The 21949-nt window shown below is 35.6% G+C and overlaps 2 protein-coding genes across 10 annotated transcripts in view; one reads left to right on the plus strand and one right to left on the minus strand.

Moving 5' to 3' along the window:
• Positions 1 to 12968, minus strand: part of vps13c (vacuolar protein sorting 13 homolog C) — a 72117-nt gene extending 59149 nt beyond the window's left edge. For 3 of the 8 annotated variants that reach the window (XM_048184274.1, XM_048184275.1, XM_048184272.1), the window contains exons 1-11: positions 12708 to 12966; positions 10563 to 10606; positions 10154 to 10196; positions 8421 to 8516; positions 5771 to 5872; positions 3621 to 3683; positions 3304 to 3372; positions 3006 to 3115; positions 2804 to 2863; positions 2613 to 2672; positions 2434 to 2514 (exon numbers count right to left, since the gene is read on the minus strand). In XM_048184274.1, the coding sequence (XP_048040231.1) occupies positions 2434 to 2514; positions 2613 to 2672; positions 2804 to 2863; positions 3006 to 3115; positions 3304 to 3372; positions 3621 to 3683; positions 5771 to 5872; positions 8421 to 8516; positions 10154 to 10196; positions 10563 to 10606; positions 12708 to 12807 (828 nt within the window). In that variant the 5' untranslated portion in view covers positions 12808 to 12966. Of the gene's footprint in view, positions 1 to 2433; positions 2515 to 2612; positions 2673 to 2803; positions 2864 to 3005; positions 3116 to 3303; positions 3373 to 3620; positions 3684 to 5770; positions 5873 to 6848; positions 6882 to 8420; positions 8517 to 10153; positions 10197 to 10562; positions 10607 to 12707 lie in introns of all 8 variants that reach the window. The other 5 variants (XM_048184279.1, XM_048184278.1, XM_048184277.1 and 2 more) reach the window with 5 other exon arrangements.
• Positions 12969 to 17308: 4340 nt separating this feature from the next.
• tln2a (talin 2a) overlaps positions 17309 to 21949 on the plus strand; it is a 68347-nt gene continuing 63706 nt past the window's right edge. The window contains exon 1 of one of the 2 annotated variants that reach the window (XM_048184285.1): positions 17309 to 17424. The gene's annotated coding sequence lies outside the window, so the exon portion shown is untranslated. The remainder of the gene's footprint in view (positions 17425 to 21949) is intronic. The other variant, XM_048184286.1, reaches the window with a different exon arrangement.

Raw genomic sequence — 21949 nt, forward strand, 5'->3', positions numbered from 1 at the left:
AAAGATAAAAAAGTGCTAGGATCCAAGCAAATTCAATCTTCACTGCATTTACTGTCACAAAAAGCCTTGATAAGAGATGAGTCAAATGTTAGCCAGATGCATCCAGCTAGAGACTTCAGACTGACTCACAAACTAACTGTTCAGCTGCTAAGTTAATGTCAAAAGATCAAAGATCTTCAGCATAGACATGACAAACTACAATATATACATTTTTCTCTTCCTGATATGATCATAAATGAATAGTGATCTCATCGCGCTATAATATAGGTTCAAAAGAATTTCATATTTTATTGTGTCTTAACAACTCTGATCAACTTTTATTATGTTTCTTTTTTAATACCTACAGTACTGCCCCAGCTTTACAATTTAACTGCCAGTCAAATTGCAAGCTTTTCAAAATACACAAATGCAAGTCATGCTTCCTGCATGTGATCTTCTAATTTAAAGATTTAGTTCACCCATAAATGAAAATTCTGTCATCAATTACTCACCCTCATGTCGTTTCAAACAATAAGACTTTCGTTCATCTTCAAAACACAAATGTAGTTTTTTTTCAATTATATTTTTGTCCCGCGATTGAAAGTCCATGCAACATTTCAAAAAGTTCATAAAGATGTTGTAAATGCAATTAATATGAATCGAGTGGTTTAATCCAAGTCTTCTGAAACGTCACAATCACTTTATATGATGAACAGATTTAGTTTAGGCTTTTACTCACATATAAACATTAATCAGCATACATACATACATCAAGAACATCAAATATGGTCCTTGTTTGATGTGCGAGAATAAACATAATTGGTTTTCAGAAAGTGCAAACATGCTTGCGTGAAAGACAGGATCAAACTTCATTGATTGTCATGCATCACACAAGTATGGTTGAGCTTACATTTATCATATTTGATGTGCTCAATGTATGAGCGTTAATCAATGTGAATAAAAACCTAAATTAAATCTGTTCATCAAATAAAGTTATTGTGCCTCTTCATAAGACTTGGATTAAACCACTATACATACATAGATTATTTATCTATATTACATAGATTAGATATGTCTTTATGAAGTGTCACATTTTTGGCTGCACAAACTTTCAATGGATGGACAGAAATCTTTCAAGTTTCAAAAAAAAAAAAAAAAAAATTATATATATATATATATATATATTTTTTTTTTTTTTTTTTTACAACGTTTCATTAGTTAATATTAACTTAGCCAAAAAGATACTTTAGTACAGCAACTAATTACATTACATCAGATACTTTACACAACTGACTAACATGAACAAACAATGAATGACTGTATTTTTATTACCCAACATTAACAAAGTTTAATAAATACTGTAACAAATGTATTGCTCATTGTTAGTTCATGTTAGTTAATTCATTAACTAATTTTAACAAATGAGACCTTATTGTAAAAAGTGTTACCAAAATATCTTCATTTGTGTTTTTAAGATAAAAGAAAGTCTTATTAGTTTGGAACAACGTGAGGGTATGACATAATTTTATTTGCATTTAAACTGTTTAAAGGTGCCCTAGAATTAAAAATTGAATTTATCTTGGCATAGTTGAATAACAAGTGTTCATTACATGGAAAAGACATACACTGAGTTTCAAACTCCATTGTTTCCTCCTTCTTATATAAATCTCATTTGTTTAAAAGACCTCTGAAGAACAGGCGAATCTCAACACAATACCGACTGTTACGTAACAGTCGGGGTGTACGGCCCCAATATTTGCATATGCCAGCCCATGTTCCCAACATTATGAAAGGCATTAGACAAGGGCAGCCAGTATTAACGTCTGGATCGGTGCACAGCTGAATCATCAGACTAGGTAAGCAAGCAATAACAACAGCGAAAAATGGCAGATGGAGCAATAATAACTGACATGATCCATGATATCATGATATTTTTAGTGATATTTGTAAATTCTCTTTCTAAAAGTTTCGTTAGCATGTTGCTAATGTAGGCTATTGTTGGTTAAAGTTACCATCTTTTATTACTGTATTCACAGAGACAAGAGCCGTCGCTATTTTCATTTTTAAACACTTGCACTCTGTATAATGCATAAACACAACTTCATTCTTTATAAATCTCTCCAACAGTGTGTAATGTTAGCTTTAACCACGGAGCACTATCAAACTCATTCAGAATCAAATGTAAACATCCAAATAAATACTATACTCACAGGAATCGATGCATGCATGCAGCATACATGACGAACATCTTGTAAAGATCCATTTGAGGGTTATATTAGCTGTGTGAACTTTGTAAATGCACTGTATTATAGGCACCTTTATATATGGCACCTTTAATATGATGCACCATTTACAATGCCTGATGACAACACAGCAGTCTTCAATACTATGAAAACTCTATATAACACTACCAGAGAGTTTGGCTGTTAGAGAAAAATATGAAAGGCACATTACCACTATCTCTTGCCAGGAGCCTCTGTAGAAGATTGGACCTTTCACATTCCAATAAGCACAAAAACACTCCAGGCGGCCCAGCTTATGTAGAGAATACACACAGACACACATGTTAGACACACAACCACAGTTGTAACATTAAATCTTATTAATATTAGACATGTATACTGGTGGCTTACTTTGTAGATGATCTTGGCTGCTTCATTCAGAATACAAGTCTTCCAATTCTCATCTGCTGTCTATAAGAGAGAGAAACTGATGGCGTACTTAAAGACTAGAGTGTGCAAATAAGAACTGCTAATTTCAAATTAATTGTAATTGCACCTGATTCACTTTGTGACATTTATATGATAGTATTTTGAGAGAGCACCTGTAGACTGAGTTCTGAAAGAGTCACGCCCATAGCAAGAGGTTTCTGAGGGTCTGACACCTGAAGCACAGAGAGAAAATGCCCCTCACATACTGAATGTTCAACAAACTTATACAGATTAAAAGCCACATCTTCATTAATATTCACATATACATTCAAAAATACACATAACTGAAGACATGTATGCAGAGTCAACACTTACGTCATCTTCATATCTGATGTGAATGCTGGTGATTTTGACCTGGAGGTTTTTGATAACTTGTGTAGCCAGTTTCTCAGTGAACGTGTCTTTCTTTTCCTCCTGAGGTTTCTCTGAAATTAAAAATAACTCTGTAAACATGAATATAGGGTTTATCTTAGCTCCATCCTATTTGCTATTCTAACGCCTTAATCGAATACTTATGTAAACATATTTAATTCAATAAACAGATTAAAGCTATTGAAAATATGTTCTCATATTTGCCACTATGAGTCGATCACAGTCGCTTCGGGCCACCCACCTGCTTTATGTTCATACTTTTTAGATCTCCTAAAGGGTTTTTTATGCTTTTTAAGTTTACGTCCTTTTTCTTAGAGCGCAGCATTGGGGGAGAGAGAAAAGTTGTTGAGGTAGAAGAGGATCATAGTGCAGCAATAAACACTCACTCACCCTTGCAATAAACACACACTTGCATAAAAAAATGCACAAAAGCACACCAAGCAGTGAGGAGGAAAAAGTATGTACACCCTCAGTAAACACTTTCGAAAAAAAAAAGAATGTCTCTTTGAATAAGACAGGTGTATGATTGGCCTGCTATAGGAATGGGTCTGTACATACCCCGTGGTGGATTCTTATACACATAACTCTCCAGATTAAACACAAACTCTCCATCTTGAGAGCCTGCGGTCCATCAGATGCAGCACAAAGCAAACACACACAGCTGTTAGGGATAGAGATCTGAATGTACGGATGGATGGATGGATGGATGGATGGATGGATGGATGGATGGATGGATGGATGGATGGATGGATGGATGGATGGATGGATGGATGGATGGATGTGTGAACTGATTGAAGGGCTGATGTGATTGAATGAATGTAGAGATGCACCGATATTGAAATTTTATTGATATTCTGTCATACTGTGGCCACTGACAGATAAATGGACAATATTATAAATCTATAATAAACTACCAAAATCTAACTTCAAAAGTCTCTTCTCACCATTTATTTGATCAAAAATACATTAAAACAGTAATATTGTAATATATTATTACAATGTAACATAATTGTTCTATTTCAAATTTTAAAATGCAATTTATTACTTAAAGTCACCATGAAATCAAAATTGACAATTCTTTTTTCATGCAATACTGCAGTATTCCTTATAAATTAATTATCTGTGCACATCATTATTTTTAAAAACATGTGCCCTATTATTTAATCAAAATAACTTTCCCTTTCTCTTGCAGCATCATCTCTTCTCTTTTCTGATGACGTGTTTACTGGCACAGTAATAGTAATCACAGTAATAGCAAACCACAAAGATCCAACTATCCAATCAATTCCCGATGGACAAAAGCAAGTCCCGCCCTACACTTATCATCATTAGAAAAGCTGTTTCACTTGGATATACATCACAACAGAGAAGAAAAGACCATTTCATGCAGAGTATTCATTTCTTTGGGAAAAAAAACAACAACTTTTATTTATACATCATAAAACTATAATGTTCAATATGAAAAATTAATAAATATTTATTTAGAAAAAAAGAATATACAGTTTGAATTAGGAAAAATAAGTGCTCCTAATAATAGGGACATCCAGGATGCTGGTTATGTCCCAGAAAAACTATAAGAGAGTTTTTGTGGTCTGAAACCAAGTTTACTGCACATTTCAGAATAATAATTAAGTGTTGATTTTTTTTTTTTTTTTCAATGAATGAACAACCCATTTTTATGCACAAACACAAAAAGCTTTGATAATGTTCCTCCACATGTGCTTTTATAGAGAAAGTCATCTTAAAGGGTTGGTTCACCCAAAAATGAAAATTCTGTTATTAATTACTCATCTTCATGTCGTTCCACACCCGTAAGACTTTCATTCATCTTCAGAACACAAATTAAGATATTTTTTGATGAAAGCCGAGAGCTCTATGACTCCATATATAGCAATTTATATTACCACTTTCAAGGTCCATCGACATCGTTAAAATAGTCCACGTGACTGCAGTGGTTCAACCGTCATTTTAGGAAGCGACAAGAATATTTTGGCTCCTGCATCACACACTTGTGAACAGCATCTGCCAATACTGAGCCGGCATTCTAACGTAAAACCTGGAAGCACTGAACGTAAAAAGCTTAGGAGAATGGCACAGAAGAGAAGATATTGTTGAATAAAGTCACACAAAAAGTATTCTCGTTGCTTCATGAAATTAAGTTTGAACAACTGCAGTCATGTGGACTATTTTAGCTATGTTTTTAGTACCTTTCTATAACTTGAAAGTGGTGGTTAAATTGCTGTCTATGGAGAGTTCAGAGAGCTTTCGGATTTCATCAAAAATATCTTAATTTGTGTTCCGAAGATGAACGAAGGTCTTACGAGTGTGAAGCGACATGAGGGTGAGTAATTAATGACAGAATATTCATTTTTGTGTGAACTATCCCTTTAAAGGTTTGCCATATATAATTGCAATCCCTTTAAGTTAGTGTTAGACGATGATCTAAACCTTAAAACACCCAGAAGCAATTAATGATGAACTGACATGATGCAGATTTATTGAGCAACCTTAAATAAATTGATGAATGAATGATGAATGAGGTTGAAAAAGACTGATTATGGTATGATGAACATCCATTAATAAAGTTGTACATCCAACAACCACATATAAATTACACAAAGATCATAAGGAGAGAACTAGCAAATTTTAATGCAAAAAATTGACTATGCACAAGGTCAAGAAATTATCACACCCTAAGTATATCTCACCTCTCCGAGCGACCAGCTGAAGGGTCTCCTCAATGCGCTGAAGCTCCTTCTGTTTGGCTTCCTGAAGGTAACGCTCTTCTTTAACTGCATCATACTTAATCGCTTCAAACACACAACACACACACAGTTAGAGGCAAACAAACATAAAAGACACTATTAATATCATTCACACCTCAGAAATCTTTCATTTACTACTAAATAGTTTTTACAACTGCCAACTAACATTGTCTTTGGATACACACAAATGTACAAGTGGAAAAAACAAATATAGGTTGACACACTGTGAGCTCGGTCAACCATGTAATTAAAGAAAGCGATTTACAATGACCATCTCTCTCTCTTTGCACTGTGGCTTACAAGTAGCTGAAGTCTAATGCTGCACATTCAAGCAGACTTAAAATTTTCATCCTCTGAAAGCCTTTGGCAACCACTGGTGAAGCTCATTCAGGAAGAACCAGTTCAGACCAATCCATGAGAAACAAAACCTCACTGCCTGCTATTGTACATGCTGGCACTGTTTATCTTTCTTCACTAGAGTAATGACAGAAAGTAGCCCTAAAAAATGCCATTGCTTATTTTTGTTCTATAGAGACCAAAAGGGTTTGAGAAGTTCCTGAGGCAATTCAGTCCATTAGAGATATAGTGTATTCATTCTGTCATATCCCAACAAATCTCCCGAAGAGAAAAACTTCTCTGTACATCAAACCACTTTTGATTGGCATTAAGATCTTCATTCCCAGAGAGACAGACTTTCATGCTTTAAAAATCATTTGATTTCTGCGTTTTACTAACATGCATTATACAGAATTGATCAGTTTATAAGATAAAGCAGAGCACAGAAGAAATATGGAAAAAAAAGTATAAAAATTTTGTTTGAACACTCGATTGAGAGACTGTCAATACATGCTATCAAAGGCTCTCCAAACAAATACTTGTATTTGTATTATTAGACATCGTAACCACAGGTAAAAAAATAAAGTTTGCCATAATAATCAAAGAGTCAGATACACACAAGAGCAGCTTATCGGTCCGGGTCCCAAGCCACCACCCTGCTACCCACCTTCTACACCTGGCTTACCATTGTAAGGTGAGGAAAATAACTTAGACTCAGCTGTAACATGTAAAAGAAGATGTCAGTCGAAGCAGCCCAATAGAAATAGAAGATATAAACTGCATCAAATAAATTCAGTAATTCGGTACGCTTGAATTGTTGCTATAATAGGCATAAAAATAACATCCTCACATAGTTTTAAATGAGTCTTAGATAATCAAATGGTGCACGAGTTACTGTGTTTTTTTAAGGGATTGTTCATTGTTAAAGGGTTAGTTCACCCAAAAATGAAAATTCTGTCATTTATTACTTACCTTCATGCCGTTCCACACCCGTAAGACCTTCGTTAATCTTAGAACACAAATTAAGATATTTTAGTTGAAATCTGATAGCTCCGTGAGGCCTCCATAGGGAGCAATGACACTTCCTCTCTCAAGATCCATAAAGGTACTAAAAACATATTTAAATCAGTTCATGTGAGTAGTGAGTACAGTGGTTCAATATTAATATTATAAAGCGACGAGAATATTTTTGGAGCGCCAAAAAAAAAAAAAACGCTTATTTAGTGATGGCCGATTTCAAAACACTGCTTCAGGAAGCATCGGAGCACAAATGAATCAGTGTATCGAATCTGCTGTTCGGAGCGCCAAAGTCACGTGATTTCAGCCGTTGGAAGTTTGACACGCGATCTGAATCATGATTTGATACACTGATTCATTGTGCTCCGATGCTTCATGAAGCAGTGTTTTGAAATCGGCCATCACTATATAAGTCGTTATTTTGTTTTTTTGGCGCTCCAAAAATATTCTCGTCGCTTTATAATATTAATATTGAACCACTGTACTCACATGAACTGATTTAAACATGTTTTTAGTACCTTTATGGATCTTGAGAGAGGAAGTGTCCATTGCTCCCTATGCAGGCCTCACGGAGCTATCGGATTTCAACTAAAATATCTTAATTTGTGTTCGGAAAATTAACAAAGGTCTTAGGGGTGTGGAACGGCATGAGGGTAAGTAATAAATGACAGAATTTTCATTTTTGGGTGAACTAACCCTTTAATGCATAACACCCCAAATTATTATTTCAGAGATCTGTACTTTTTTTAATAACTAATTAATAAACTCATTTTTTTTAAACTACAAATATCAAAAATATATGTGTCTAGTGCATGTTTTCATTAATACGATCTTCACTGATAATTAAAGTTTCCTTGTGCAGTTAAAAGTAGTATAATGCAAGACGCTTGGTGAATTCGGAACCGCATACTAGTATAATACTCCTACTATTTCTGTCATAGAAAGATATTGTAAAAGTAGTAAGATCATTATACTAGTATGCAGTTCAGTATTCAGCAACTGTATACACCCTCTGTTAAAAGGCAGGAAACCATCTAAGTTATAAATAAATCATGCAATTATTCTTAAGAGGAGATGTTATAACAAGAAATGAAAGCAGACAGATGCCTGCAGTAAAGTGTCATGAAATACATGGCATGATGCTTCAGGCTAGATATATAAACTATTTAAGCTTCCACATTAAGAGACATGATGCATTAAGAACATTTTAAGTAAAACAAAAAAAACTATAAGTACTCACTTGCACCAGGAACCACCAGAAGGTATAATCCATCTAATGTGGCTACCACTGCTTCATTGTAAAGGTTTTTCCAAGGGATCTTCAGAGTCAGTTTACCTAAAGAACAGACATTTTCAATTCATTGCGACTATATGGAAGATAATAGCGCTTAAATAGCATAGGATCCTCTGAAATCATTAGCATTATGTTATTCCATGTGTCTCAGCTAAAAGTAAGGGCCTGTTTACGCCTGGTCACCTAGCTAATCCAATAGTGAAAAGACCAGGTGTAAATCCCCTCCGAAGCGCTTTCGAGATCACTCAAACCACTTCAGAAGGTGGTCTGAGACACATTCCAAACTAAACTGGACAAATGTAAATGCATCTGGTTGTTGAAACCACATATGTAAATTTTACTCCTCCCAAAATGTTTAAAAATGTATGCATGAGAGCGTGTTATAGGCTATAAGACATGCTAGCCAGATATGACTGCATCACCGCAAATGAGTAAAGTGTCTCTTCAGCAAGCCAACGCGCAAACTGATGCAAATAAAAGTGAAAGGTGTCGCAGACTCAACACACAGTCATCTTCATTAAAAGTACCAGAGCTGATGCTGCTCTCTGATTATGGTGTTTGATCTTGAAATTAGCTTTCCTTGACGTGAACTCCATTAAATTTACATATAGCATGTGAATTGAAGATCGCATTTATATCCGTTTTGCAGAGACACATTTATGTGGCCAAGTGTAAACAATTTTAACAAATCATATAGATATCCGATCAGTAAAAACACATGAAGTGACCAGGTGTAAACAGGCTCTATGACACATATTAAACAATTTAAACATGGTTATTAGGAAGAATCAGAGTCAGTTAGAATAATTAGTAGATAAGTTTTGTTCAGGAACAAGAGCAGACATTAAAAACTTGAACATTGTGAAACGACATAATTCCTTTTAGAAAAATGTAAAAATGTAAGTTGTTGGATTTATTTGGGTAACTTATAGCTAGATATATTTTGACCAAGCACATATAATATGCAGAATAAAAGTGGACCTTAAAAGTGGACCTTAGAAGTTTTTTTTTTTTTTTTAAATGTAGTAACTATGCAGGGAATTTCTCAGAAATACTCAGACTAGCATGTCGTCCTTGTTAACCAATTACTTTTTACAATTTGACATCTTGACACACTGTCCAGCAGATGTTTAAAGTCATCTGACTGGATCATGTGATAACATGAACTGATGACCGTTTTAACAAGCTCCTTCTTATTGGCAAGACATCCGTGCTGCAGTGTTTGCTGAATTAGAAGTATCTGTTAAAACTGCTTCAATTCAACAGACAAATCTGTTGAGGAAAAATGAGGGAGTGTGAAAGCAGACCACAATCTTTAAATTACTATATTTAAATTTATATTACAACAGAACAGAACCCTCAAGCTTTACAGCTGCTTAGCTGTCTTGATTACATTTTGAGTTTGATCTCTCCCTAAAACCACCAGGAAGTGAAATAAAATCACTTTTACTTGACTGTTATTTCGAAGTTCAATCTGTCTTAAGCAGCACAATATGGGAAGTGCAATTCCTCAAACTAAACAGTGAAACTTTTTTCTACTTCAATCTCCTTGGTTACAGGTCATCAACATACAAGGCAGAACATTAGAAAAATAAAGAACACATTTCACACTTTTTCATAACACTACACAAGCTACAGTTCCCTGCAGCACAATTTGCCTGATAAAGTTGGATACTCACCAATCTGACCAGCCTTCACTTTAAAAGGGACGTCAAACTCGCTCTAAAGAACAAAGATAAAATGAACAAATAGGTTTGAAAAGCAGATTTCAAGCATATAATATTAAAAACACTGTTTTGTACACACATACATATAAAAACTAGTTATGATTTAGTTGTAGAAACATCAGCAAATCTTAATGTGTTAACACTCTTGATTCAGCAGAAGCCACAGGCACTTAAGAGTTGACCACAGTGTTACATACACAAACACGCTCTCTCTTATCAAGATGTTTTTTTTTATGTGTTCATATTCTAAGTTTTGAGACATGACATTGTTAATAAATAACATATAAATCTACATTAAAATAATATGTAACATGTAATTAAACTTGGTGAATGTGGTTAAGATTGTCCAGTACAAACTTACCAAAGCATTTTCTTTCACCTTCAAATTTTCCAACACCACATTTCCTAAAAAAAAAAGACAAAAATGACTGTATTGTACATTTTATATATTAGGCATTCAATGACAATGTATATAGCAGACTGTACATGTATTATGAGGTCTGTGTTCAGTGTTGTAATTTTAACACTGCAATTTGCCTTTTATGGAACAATTCAATATATCCATCCATCAAAATATCAGAAACTCATCATTTTGCCAGTGTCAAAGATAAGAAATACAACCATGAAACACATAAACAAATGAATCCAGATACGATTGGCTACTTTTGACACTGACGATAATTGGACTGGCATCACAGAAAAGAAATAAATGTCAACCAGAGCAGCTTATCTGATGCTGGGATAAAGATGTCACCATATCAAACAGCATGCTGACAAAATAACAGGGCGCCCATGCTGATCTGGCCAAGGACTGTCTAAACCCCTGTGAAGTCTCTCACAACTATGAAAGCTTACGGTTTAATATAGTAAAACAGTTCCCTCCTCTCCTTCTCATTTTAACAACAGCTGACCATTTTAAACTCACAATAAAATGAAAGTAACTAAAGATCTACTTCTACTGCTTCCATGTTCCAATTCCGATTCTAATGGATTATAGGAAAGGTAAAAAATGTAGGATGGGGACTTGGTTCTCTATGCATCGGTTGTTGGTTGAATTTTTTTGCACTCAAAAACTGCAGCAGATGAATGAGAGCTTGCAGGTACGGCAGTTTAAGGAGACTAAATGATTGGAGAAGTCCTGCATACATCACCAGAGAGAAGTCTTCCGTTTTTGCCAGAAGATACAGTAATGATATCTTGATTATAAAAATAATGAGGTGTATTTTTTTTTACATAGATGAATAATTCACAATACGATCTATAACATACATTAAGAACACTGGTGAACTTTCTTTTTCACACCAACAAATGTTCCTTATGATTCTAATGAAACATGGCTTCAAACTATCCTTGGAATTTAACTGAGAGAATCTAGTTGGAGTTGTTCTGGCCATGACACATCTAGTAACGTGACTATAATAACATGGCAGAATGACAGTAATCTGATATATGACTCCTTTCAAAGCATATACTAAAAGATTAACTGAACTGAACGAACACACATATTTGCACATACCCAACAGTACATTAACAATACATTGACCACAAAAAGAAAGATTAAGCACAGATGGGAATTTCATGGGAATTGAGAGTTTCCATCAGTGATAATGGCAATTATGGACGGACCTCAATCCACCAATTATGTTAACTATTATTTTGGATAATAATAGCAAATTAATTTGATTAATTATAGCAAATGTTACACTTAAACCACAGCTGCAACATTTGAATAAAACATTCATATGCATTACATTCGTTTTTTTATTTTCAAAAAGATATACAACCAGTTGTACAGTAGATTGTTTACATAAGGTACAAACATTTACATACTAACTAGGCTGTAACTCTAAGATGGAGTCATTAGTATTGTGTTGATAGGAGTGATGTGGGTCATAAAGCTATTGACAATTAAACTGTTTTAAAATAAGGCACTCCATGTTTTTCCAATTATTTGGAATTAGGAATTTAACTTTTCCAAGATATTTTTAATCTGTTTCTACAACAATGGGACACTTTGAATTCCCAGTATGACAAAGAGGAGGCAGTCCCTTCAGAATGAAAACAACAAAAGTTTTCAGGAAAATTAATTACGTTTAAACTTATTATTAACAATGAAGGTGTGGTCCACTTCAAACCATTTTCTGTGTCTTATCTATAAGACAACTGCGTGTGTATATCCACACACACATTCATGCATAATGTGAGAATTAAATAGGCTTGAATAATGTTTATTACTGAGATAAATAATACATAACAGGGCGGGAACTCTATAAATAATGAAAGTAAACCGTATAAATAATGTTTTTTTTATCGCCTCCGTGCAAGCAAATTGACAGGCTGCCAATGTAACAGGACCGAAACCAATCAAACACGAGAGGCATTAATGGACACTGCAGTACATTTACACCTAGCTTGCACTGCATATCGGCATAGGATGTTTTGCAACAGAAGATAAGACAAGCGTCTCTGTTGTTGACGGGCTGTTTGACGAATACAGTACGCTTACCTCCCCATATGCCAATCTTAAGCTGCGACTTGTCCAGGTTTTCCACATAATCTCCAATGAACCTGTTTAAGAGATCACTGACTAAAGACTCGAACACCATGGTGAGTCGAAAACGACAGCGACACTGTCGCAGGTAGCGCGCTAAAATGCCACAATACGCATTTGATAAGGTTACTTCCCTCCCTGTGTGACAGGCGTTCACACCAAGATCGACTCATTCGGCGATCCACTCACGCTGTCTGCATCTGGGGTCGCGAGATTACTACCTTATAAACAGGCTGGACTGCGTTTCCCAAACGCTTCGTAAGTTGATCGTAGAACAATTGCCACCAATGGTCTCTATGATCAGATGCTTTTGGGAAACGCAGCCCTGGCTAGTTGATTCAAGAGCAATGATCGCAAAGTGAAAGTGTACTGAGGTGGCTGATGTTCATTTGTATACCAAATGAGAGACGGCTATCGCTTGTGGAAGATATAAAATTACTGTTTACTTTAATTTGTCTCTGTATGATAATCATATTTTACAGTGTAGCCTACACAAATGTAAATATATTCTGATATATGAAAATATGTATTAATCATTAACAATTTTCATTTGCTGAGACATAGGCCTACTGTATACTTTGATATAGCCTGCATAGATGCACACAGATAATTTGAAAATCTGAAAAAAAGATGGAGGGGCCTGAGTCTGACTGTGATGGCATTTTCCCACCTCACATGCATCCATCAGACTCTCTTTGTCCCCTGGCTGTGGTTTTCCTTTAGGGACAAGTTTAAAGGCTCTTCAGACAGATTGGTCCACGTGATCCTCTGGGAATTTGGTTGTGAGAGTTGATCTTATGATGTTTGCACACATAGAGGCTTTTTGTCTTTGCGCTGAATGTTTTACATCCTAGGATCTCAAACCTGTAATCGGATACTGAAAGAGTCAAGACATACTGTAAGCTGCTGTTGTCTAACACTTCCAGATTGGAATGCACAGACGTCAGTGACAAAATATAATTTAGGCATACATTTTGATAATTAATCATCCAATTAATAAATACACAAATATCTATTCCTATTGTAAGATAAAAAATTCTCATGGTAATATGTAGAATGTTGGCAAGCAGTGCATGAAGAACTACTAATGAAGAGTTTCTCACACATTTTATACAGCCTATTAGCAAAAGTATTTCATAATCAGGAAATAAAGTCAAATGTGAGTTATAGAAAAGTTCTACCTGATGATGAAAAACTTTCTCATGCTTATGTAATGTCACTGTGCCTGTTCTCTTCTGCTCCACTGTTTTGTTTTGCTTTGTTTTGTTTTCCACAAGCCACATGTAGCCTATGTTTCAAAAGAAAAGAATCTGGGAGGGGCTTTGAATGACAAATAACAAATCAACCCTTTAAATTAAATGAATTCTCCCCCACCACTATAGGTTCATTGTGATGGAAATAACAGCTGGCGTGAGCAACAGCCCCATCTGGTGAATGGATGTTAGAGCTTTTTCTGTCTAGAAAATAAAAACATTAACCAGAGGTTTAGTCTTTCTGCACAATTTCAGAGACACACATTTTTTAATTTTAAAGGCACAATATGTAAGATTTTTGGATTAAAATATCCAAAAACCAGTAGAACAGTGTTAGATATTTTGTTGGCTTGTGCACTTCCATTATCCCAAATGTTTCCAAGAATGTTTAAATCCAGAGAAATAAGGAATTTTAACCAGGACACGGATCATGTCCGTGCATTGCCTATCAATGACATCATACCTGCGTTACCCTCGATTTCTGGTTTTATTTTGTAGAAACCATGGAAACACCAAAGACGCTTTAATATATTATGTGTTTTATTAGACAGATGAGCAGCTGTTTGGATACATTCATCAATGGAAAACTAATCATGTTATATAGCTCAACACAGTAAGTCTTATTGTTTAAATCTCATTTTCTTGATTTACAGCGAGTACCATGTTTTACCAATATTGATCTAACTTACTGCAGTGTGCATTAAGTGTCTCATAGCAGCCGCTGAGCGAACACACAGAGTAGCATTGTAACAACTTTCAACATACAAATGTATCTAATATGATAAAATAGCACTGCTTTACTCCACATACGTTTGACCGGAAGAAGCGGAAGTGCTCGTCTGCAGCATAATAAATGCTGTGTATCGCGTTTGTCTCTCATTAGCAAATCACTCTAGCGGACGCGTTCCACTCCAAAAGTTTTCAGCCCCACCCTGCTTCATACTACAGTAATGTTAATAAATCTTTAATACATTAGCTCATCCATGAACATGATTTCTGCCCAAGTCTCGTTGGATTCTTTTCCACCAGCTGTAGAAGTAAAGACAACACCTCCCATGATTCCGTGAAATCAAGGCATCATCGAGCTACGCCTTTGTTTTGAATAGGCAACTTCTAGTGGTGAAAAATTACATATTGTACCTTTAAGTTTTGATTTTACAATATCTCTGTCATTAAGTAAGAGAATGAGTTACAACAGGTTTGGACATTCATTTCTTAATGACTAGAGAATTACTTAAAGTTGTCTTTAAATCACATTTCATATACTGTAAATTACATATATATTCCTTATCTTTTTTTAACTGGCTACACAATTTTTGACAGTCGTATTAATCAAAGTTACCTTAAAGATGTTCCATGTGCTGGAATTTGAAGTCAGTTGATGTACCTGTTTCCTACAAAACAGTGATTAAATTTATCTAAAACATCTCCACCTAAATATTCCTAAATGTGAATTATTGATTATTAAGAAATGACATTCTTTCATATAAACCCCTACCAAGTCATCATTTCAGAATTGTGGTGTAGAAAGAGCATGAAGCAGCCTGACCCAATGGTGTAACATCATAAGAAAACAAACCCCAGACACCTTGGTTAGGACCATGTTGTAATACAACCTTTTAATCCATAGAGGGCAGCACTTAAGCACCTTACAGACACAACCTAAAGTGGTCTAATGGTCAGGGATTGAAAGTACATTTCATAGCAGTAAAGATTAGCAGAATTTCCTACAAGGTGGTCAGTATTAGTTTGAAAGCCACATATTTCATGAGGGTGATAGAGAGGAATTCCATTTTTGAGTTTTTCGGACAGGATATGTGTTCTCCATAGAATGTGTGGAATGCTGCTGTGGGCTCACCCCTGTTTGAGCTTTGTTGGGTCATCACCTCTGTAACACATTCCAGGTGCCTGACCACACAATCCATGACTTCAGTCAAGCTTGAGGCTAGATCCCCTAAAACTGGGCAGATGATTTACAACTGGACATCAAAAATAGAGAGTAATACAGTGAGAAAAAGAAGACAAGACATTTTCTTTGTGATGCTGGATATTTGTAATTATAATTTAACCCTAGAATCCATAAAGGGGGGTCAAATTGGCCTGGCATGCTATTATTTATTAAATATTTTATAATTTAAACATTTATTTATTTGATATTCCATAATTTCTCCAAAAACTGTTGCTGACCCTCATTGTCATTTTAATATTTCTTGGTCATAGGATGGGGGGAAAAAATCATTTTTGTATCACTAACCCAAGAATGCATAAAAGTAGTGACTCAACACAGTATTTTTTGGATACATACACAGTCCTGTGTCTGAATATGGATATCTCTCCTTACTATAGTAGGTGAAAAGCTGTAGGCCTATGAAATGAGTATGTCTGAATTCATGGTTTTCATAAAACAGTAGGCAAAAAAGTACCCGGATGACCTACTGCTTCTGCCTTTATGCATTTGTGTAGGTTTTTGGCTCATGCATTCTAGGGTTAAAGAGGATGTTTTGTTTTATACATTTTTGCAATATTACTTGAAACTTGAAAGGAATAATATTAATATACATCATCTGTGCACGAGGTAGGGCCGTAAAAACATCAGCCAATCGTTTACGCGATCATTGCATAAACGATTGGCCCTCTGGCTTGTCAATCACTGCCACGACGTTCCTTGTGCGAGACGTGCGCGGCTGCGCGCTCCAGTAACTTTCCACACTCCACAGGCACTGCATGCAATGTTTTTGTCAGGAGACAGGAGTAACGTTAACAACGGCAGATTATGAGTTACCTGCGGTGAGTCTGACATAATGAATCCACTAACATGACACAGCGAATGCCGGTGGTAAACACTCGTGTTCCAATACTCGTGCATGAGTTTTGGGAGGCGTTCCCTCAAAATGCGCTCATTTCAAAAACTCACTAACAGTCTTTGGTTTCTCAGTCGACGAAAAGATCCTCTTTAGCACCTTTAACTAATAGCCTAATAACATGATTACCAAGAAATAAACTGACGAGCAGAATAATAACTATTTAAAAATAATATATAATATTATTTACTATATAATTATTATGTCAATATGGGTTGGTAGTTTATGTGAATAAATATTATTTGTTTCTATTTAATTTAATTAATCTATTCCTATATTATATTCATATTATAAATTAAAATATCATAATGCAATACTAATTTACCATAAAACAGACTAAAGCTCAAAAGTAGACCGACTACACATCAGGACTACATTCCCCATAATTCCGGTCTGCATGACGCATTTCCTCTAGTCCCACCTTTAGTAATCGGCTGGGCTCGGTAAATTCCGTAAATCGAAAAGGGATTTACTCCAAAGAGGCAGGACAAGACCGTAGTTTACTCTGCATCGAGCGCCTGAGAGCTTGCAATGAAACTGCGGTAAACAAACTCACCGGTAAGACCCAGTGTGCTCAGATTTCAGTTTTCGGCCAATTGTGCTAAGAAAGATCCGCGCGAGCTGTGTGTTTCAATGTGTTATGTATTAATACGGCAAGAGCGAACGCACATGCAGTGTTGAATGGATTGGGATTTGGAGGTGCGTGAGTGTGTGCTGACAGAGACGTGCATAGAGTCCTTATCTCATCTGACATGATACACATGCTTCACCAGTTGCTAATGAGGAGAGTTAATTCACGCGCACATTAATCGATGGGAACATTGTGGGTATCTGCATTGTAATTGGTGAGTTTAATTATTTAAACGTCTATAATGTACAACAAGGATGATGACTGGATTTGCATTAAGGCAAATGTTCGCTCTCGTTTTTCACGAGACGGAGGGAGAATGTGGATGAATCAAAACGCCTGTAGGATATAATTTTTTTTTTTTTTTTTTTCAAACTTGGAAAGACTTGCATGTTTTTTTGTTTTGTTTTTTTTCTGAATAAGTAATGCTTAACTTTTGTAGATTGCAACTATATACCGTCACGTTCAGCACATAATGTGTTTGGAAAAATTCTGATTAAAAATAGTGGTCGCTTTTAAAGTAGTAATCAGTTTAACATTTTACATGCTTTATCAGGGCAGAAGTGAACTTATTTAAAATAATTAATTTACACTGTGCTTATATCATAACAACAAGCATAGGCTCGAGGACTGAATCCTAATTGAATGTATTACTTCCAGACATTTCTCTCTCATTTCTGCGTTACTATAACCCTTCCCGCAAATTGAAATACTATTTAAACACTATTTAAACAACTACCAGTGGGGTAAAATGCTTTTGTGATTGCCCAGACACATGCTGCCCATGCTGACGCCACACCCCTCTGTGTCATCACATTTAAACATCCCCTCAGACGTTTGTAAACGTATACTTGTGGATTCCTCATTGTTTTTAAGGATGTATTGTTTAGCTTTCATTACATTACTCACTCCCTTTTTGCTCTAATTCACTGTTATTTGCCGAATTGCATATTCACTACAACAAGTTAAGCAAACATATGTTTATTGGTTTTGAGAACAAAATGAAGTAGTAGGGGAGACTTATGGCAAGTTGTCACAAAGGTTATGTTAGGTTTTGAACAATAATGTTTTGATTACACAAATGTGTCTTCTCTAGCATTAGTTTTGCATGTTGGCTTCCAACATCTTGTTCAATACTGTTATGTTTGCAATTTCATAACATGTAGTGATTAGCTGAAACACAGATTGCAAATAATATTGTATATTATCTATTTTTAAATGTTGTAAAAAAAAAAAATGAATGAAAAGGAGATGCCATGCAAAGATGAGTATCTTTCTTTTTCATGAATTTTGTGGTCTACTACATGTGACAAACAAACAATGTGTGATTTTTAACAGTATTTTTATTTATTGAAATTAATTTTAATTAAATAACATATTAGATTTAATTACATACTTATATTATGCATTGTAAATTATGCAAAATTACAGCATTTGGTTCATATTTTCCTATGTTCTCCTTGCTGTCATATAGTGTCTCTCTCAGTGAATGGGACACAGATTTTACTAGTAACATTTATAAAATGAATAGTATATGTGTCAAATAATGTTCTTAGTCTTTTCTTCCTGTGGGGGAGACTACAATAATTTACTATGAATTAAATGGAAATCAAATTAAATACAATTTATAGTGTAACCATAATACCAATAATGCCCAAAAGAAAAAGAAAAAAACTTAGCTTGTGACTTTTAATTATATACAAGCCCGAAATACACAGGTACTCTTATTTTGAAATGTCTATACTATTGCAGGCTGATCCTTCAGATTCTTACAATCGTCTAAAACATTTTATATAAAGGCCATAAAGTAGACATTGTAATAATTCATCAACTTGAGTTCATTAGCAATCGCTTGGCATAAATCTGCGCTTTTCATTGATTGAAAATCACTATGAAAAGCAGTTTGAAGCGCTGTTGTGCGAGCTTGTAGAACACGCAACAGCGCCGCCTTGTGACTTTGCAAAATGCAGCGCCCGTTTGAATGTTAGCGGGAGTAAACAGTTCTGACGCACATAACGAGCAGGTACAAAACGATTAGTTATTCGATCGCGGATGGTTTCATTATCTTGCGTGGATATAAAAGTATAGGAGGATAAAAATAATAAAAGCAAAAATGTGTCTCTGAATATACTTGGGGCGGCCGTTATTATACGTGGGCGGCCCGCCCAAGTAAAGTCTATGTGTGGGAAGCACTGTACATACGCTGTACCGAGTCTTTCCGAAAACAGCCGAGCGCCTGGAGGCATGTCTTGTGAGCAGGAGCTAGAGTGACGAGCTTTCACGAGCATGCGCAGCTTTTGTGTAGAGATCGTCTGCAAGCTATCAATGGTCAGCTAAATTTAAACACACACTATATACCATCGCACTATCCCTGGATAACTTTTGAATCACTATGTAGCGTATAGTGAATGATGAATAATGAATTTATAGATTCACTATGTTTGTATTGTTTACATTATATGCACTAGGTGCCTATTGCCAACAAAACAGACGTTTGAAGCAGTTTTACTCACCACCTGCAGTTCTGACTCATGACCGGGATCATTATCGCTGTGACCGCTCCATCTTTTATTTTCAAACGATCTGTAAATCCAGCCTAGAACTGGGCCTTGTTTATGAAACCATAAGTGCCGATCCTAAGGGCTCGAGCAGCCACGGAAAACGAGATATTCTCTATTCATTTTAACTAGTGATCGACCGATGTATCTGTTTACCGATATTTTTCCTGATATTTAAGCATTTTTCCATAATCGGGTATCGGTTTTGTAATATCGGATTCGCCGATTTACGGCGCCATCTTGTGGCCGTTTTGAGATTTCCGCCATTGCAGCCCGGGCGTCTGAGGAGATCAGTCAACAACAACTCAGTGCACAGGTAAAGTATATGTTCTACTTGGTTTGCTTTAATTAATCAACTTTATTTAACATAACAGACATGCACAAATGAGATCTGAGACATAAATTCCTGATATAGTTAATTTATGCAGCTTGTTTCTAAACAATTGAGACGAACTCATTGAGTCACGTAGTGTAATTCGTCATGTCCTGCCCCAATAAAGACGTAACTTTACATGAATTAAATAAAACAGACATGAATGAGTGCATGTTGAAAATAAAAGCGCTGAATTTAATTCTCTATCTGTTGTATTTGCTCACCATTAGTCTAGAAGAAAAAGTTCGTTCATATTGCTTAGCAACTGACGGATGATCAGGAGGCTTAAGCACGGCCACTGTACTGAATGAAACTTTTGACAAGATTATCTTGTTTAAACCCTAGATTATATTATCATTTACTACATAACAATTATTTCGCTAATACACATATAAATATAGCAGGCCCGGTACTAGGCTTGCTTGACTGGGGGGGCAATCACAAATTTTGGTAGGGCAGCATTTTCTAGGCTAATATTCATAGCTAACTTTTTGTTTTTTTGATTCATCAAGAATCGTCTTGTGGCTAACAAATTATAGGCTATAGCCTAATTTGTACTGGCTATGTAGGCCATGTGAATTATTTATGGACATAATAAGGGGCGGAGCCAGACATTGGAAACATTCGGGGCTTAACCGAAATCTATATTTGTCCAATGACATTTTAATTTACTTACATGAAAGGAGCGTTTTTTGTAGTATTCTTGGTTAAAGTTCATAAAATGTACATTATATACCAAGCAAATTTAGAAATTAAGAAATTTTTGTGTATTTTAAGGTTAAATGCATCAGTCTGGTGCACTTTGGAAGCTCAAAACTGAGAGCTTCAACCCATGTACAGAGTGCAAATGGAACAAAGAAACAGCATTGACTTGTACCTGGTCATGAAAGAGGGCTCAAACATCTTTTTATTTGTGATATAGAGTCTCAGTCTACATTGTATTTTCGGATGCACACTTCTCTTTAAAACACGCAGCACAGAAACCTCAAACCTGAAAGATTCAGGGCTTTTGGAAAAACATTTGGGGTTCCAGCCCCCTTAGCCCACCCCTAGCTCCCCTGGATATAATGTTCAAATTATTCATTGTTAACGAAATTACTGAGGAAATGTTCGCTGACAGCTATCTCAGCATGCAGAAAATATGTTCGGCTGATGCAGATGTGATCCTCATTGTGATATTTTTTTTAGGCTACTTGCTTGAAGATTAGGTGTACACTTGTTTTCGACGTGTTTTCTGATTAATGTTCGTTACTTCCCAGTTCGCATGTTTTTGGATTTTAAGTCCATTTTTGTGAGATTAAATATCATTATAAGCATAATATTCACTTTTTTTTCTGTGATTAAAGTGGCCGATCCTTATTCAATAGATAAGACGTTTTTAATGTTTATGTAAGTTTATTTATTTTTATTGTTGGCTGCACATTTTTGGGGGGCACAAGGAAATTCTGGGGGGCAATGCCCCCCCTAGCCCCCCCCTAGACCCGGCCCTGAAATATAGCCTACCGCTTTGTGGAAATAATTATT

Source organism: Megalobrama amblycephala, linkage group LG3, assembly GCF_018812025.1.
Source record: "Megalobrama amblycephala isolate DHTTF-2021 linkage group LG3, ASM1881202v1, whole genome shotgun sequence".
In the NCBI taxonomy this organism is placed as follows: Eukaryota; Metazoa; Chordata; class Actinopteri; order Cypriniformes; family Xenocyprididae; genus Megalobrama; species Megalobrama amblycephala.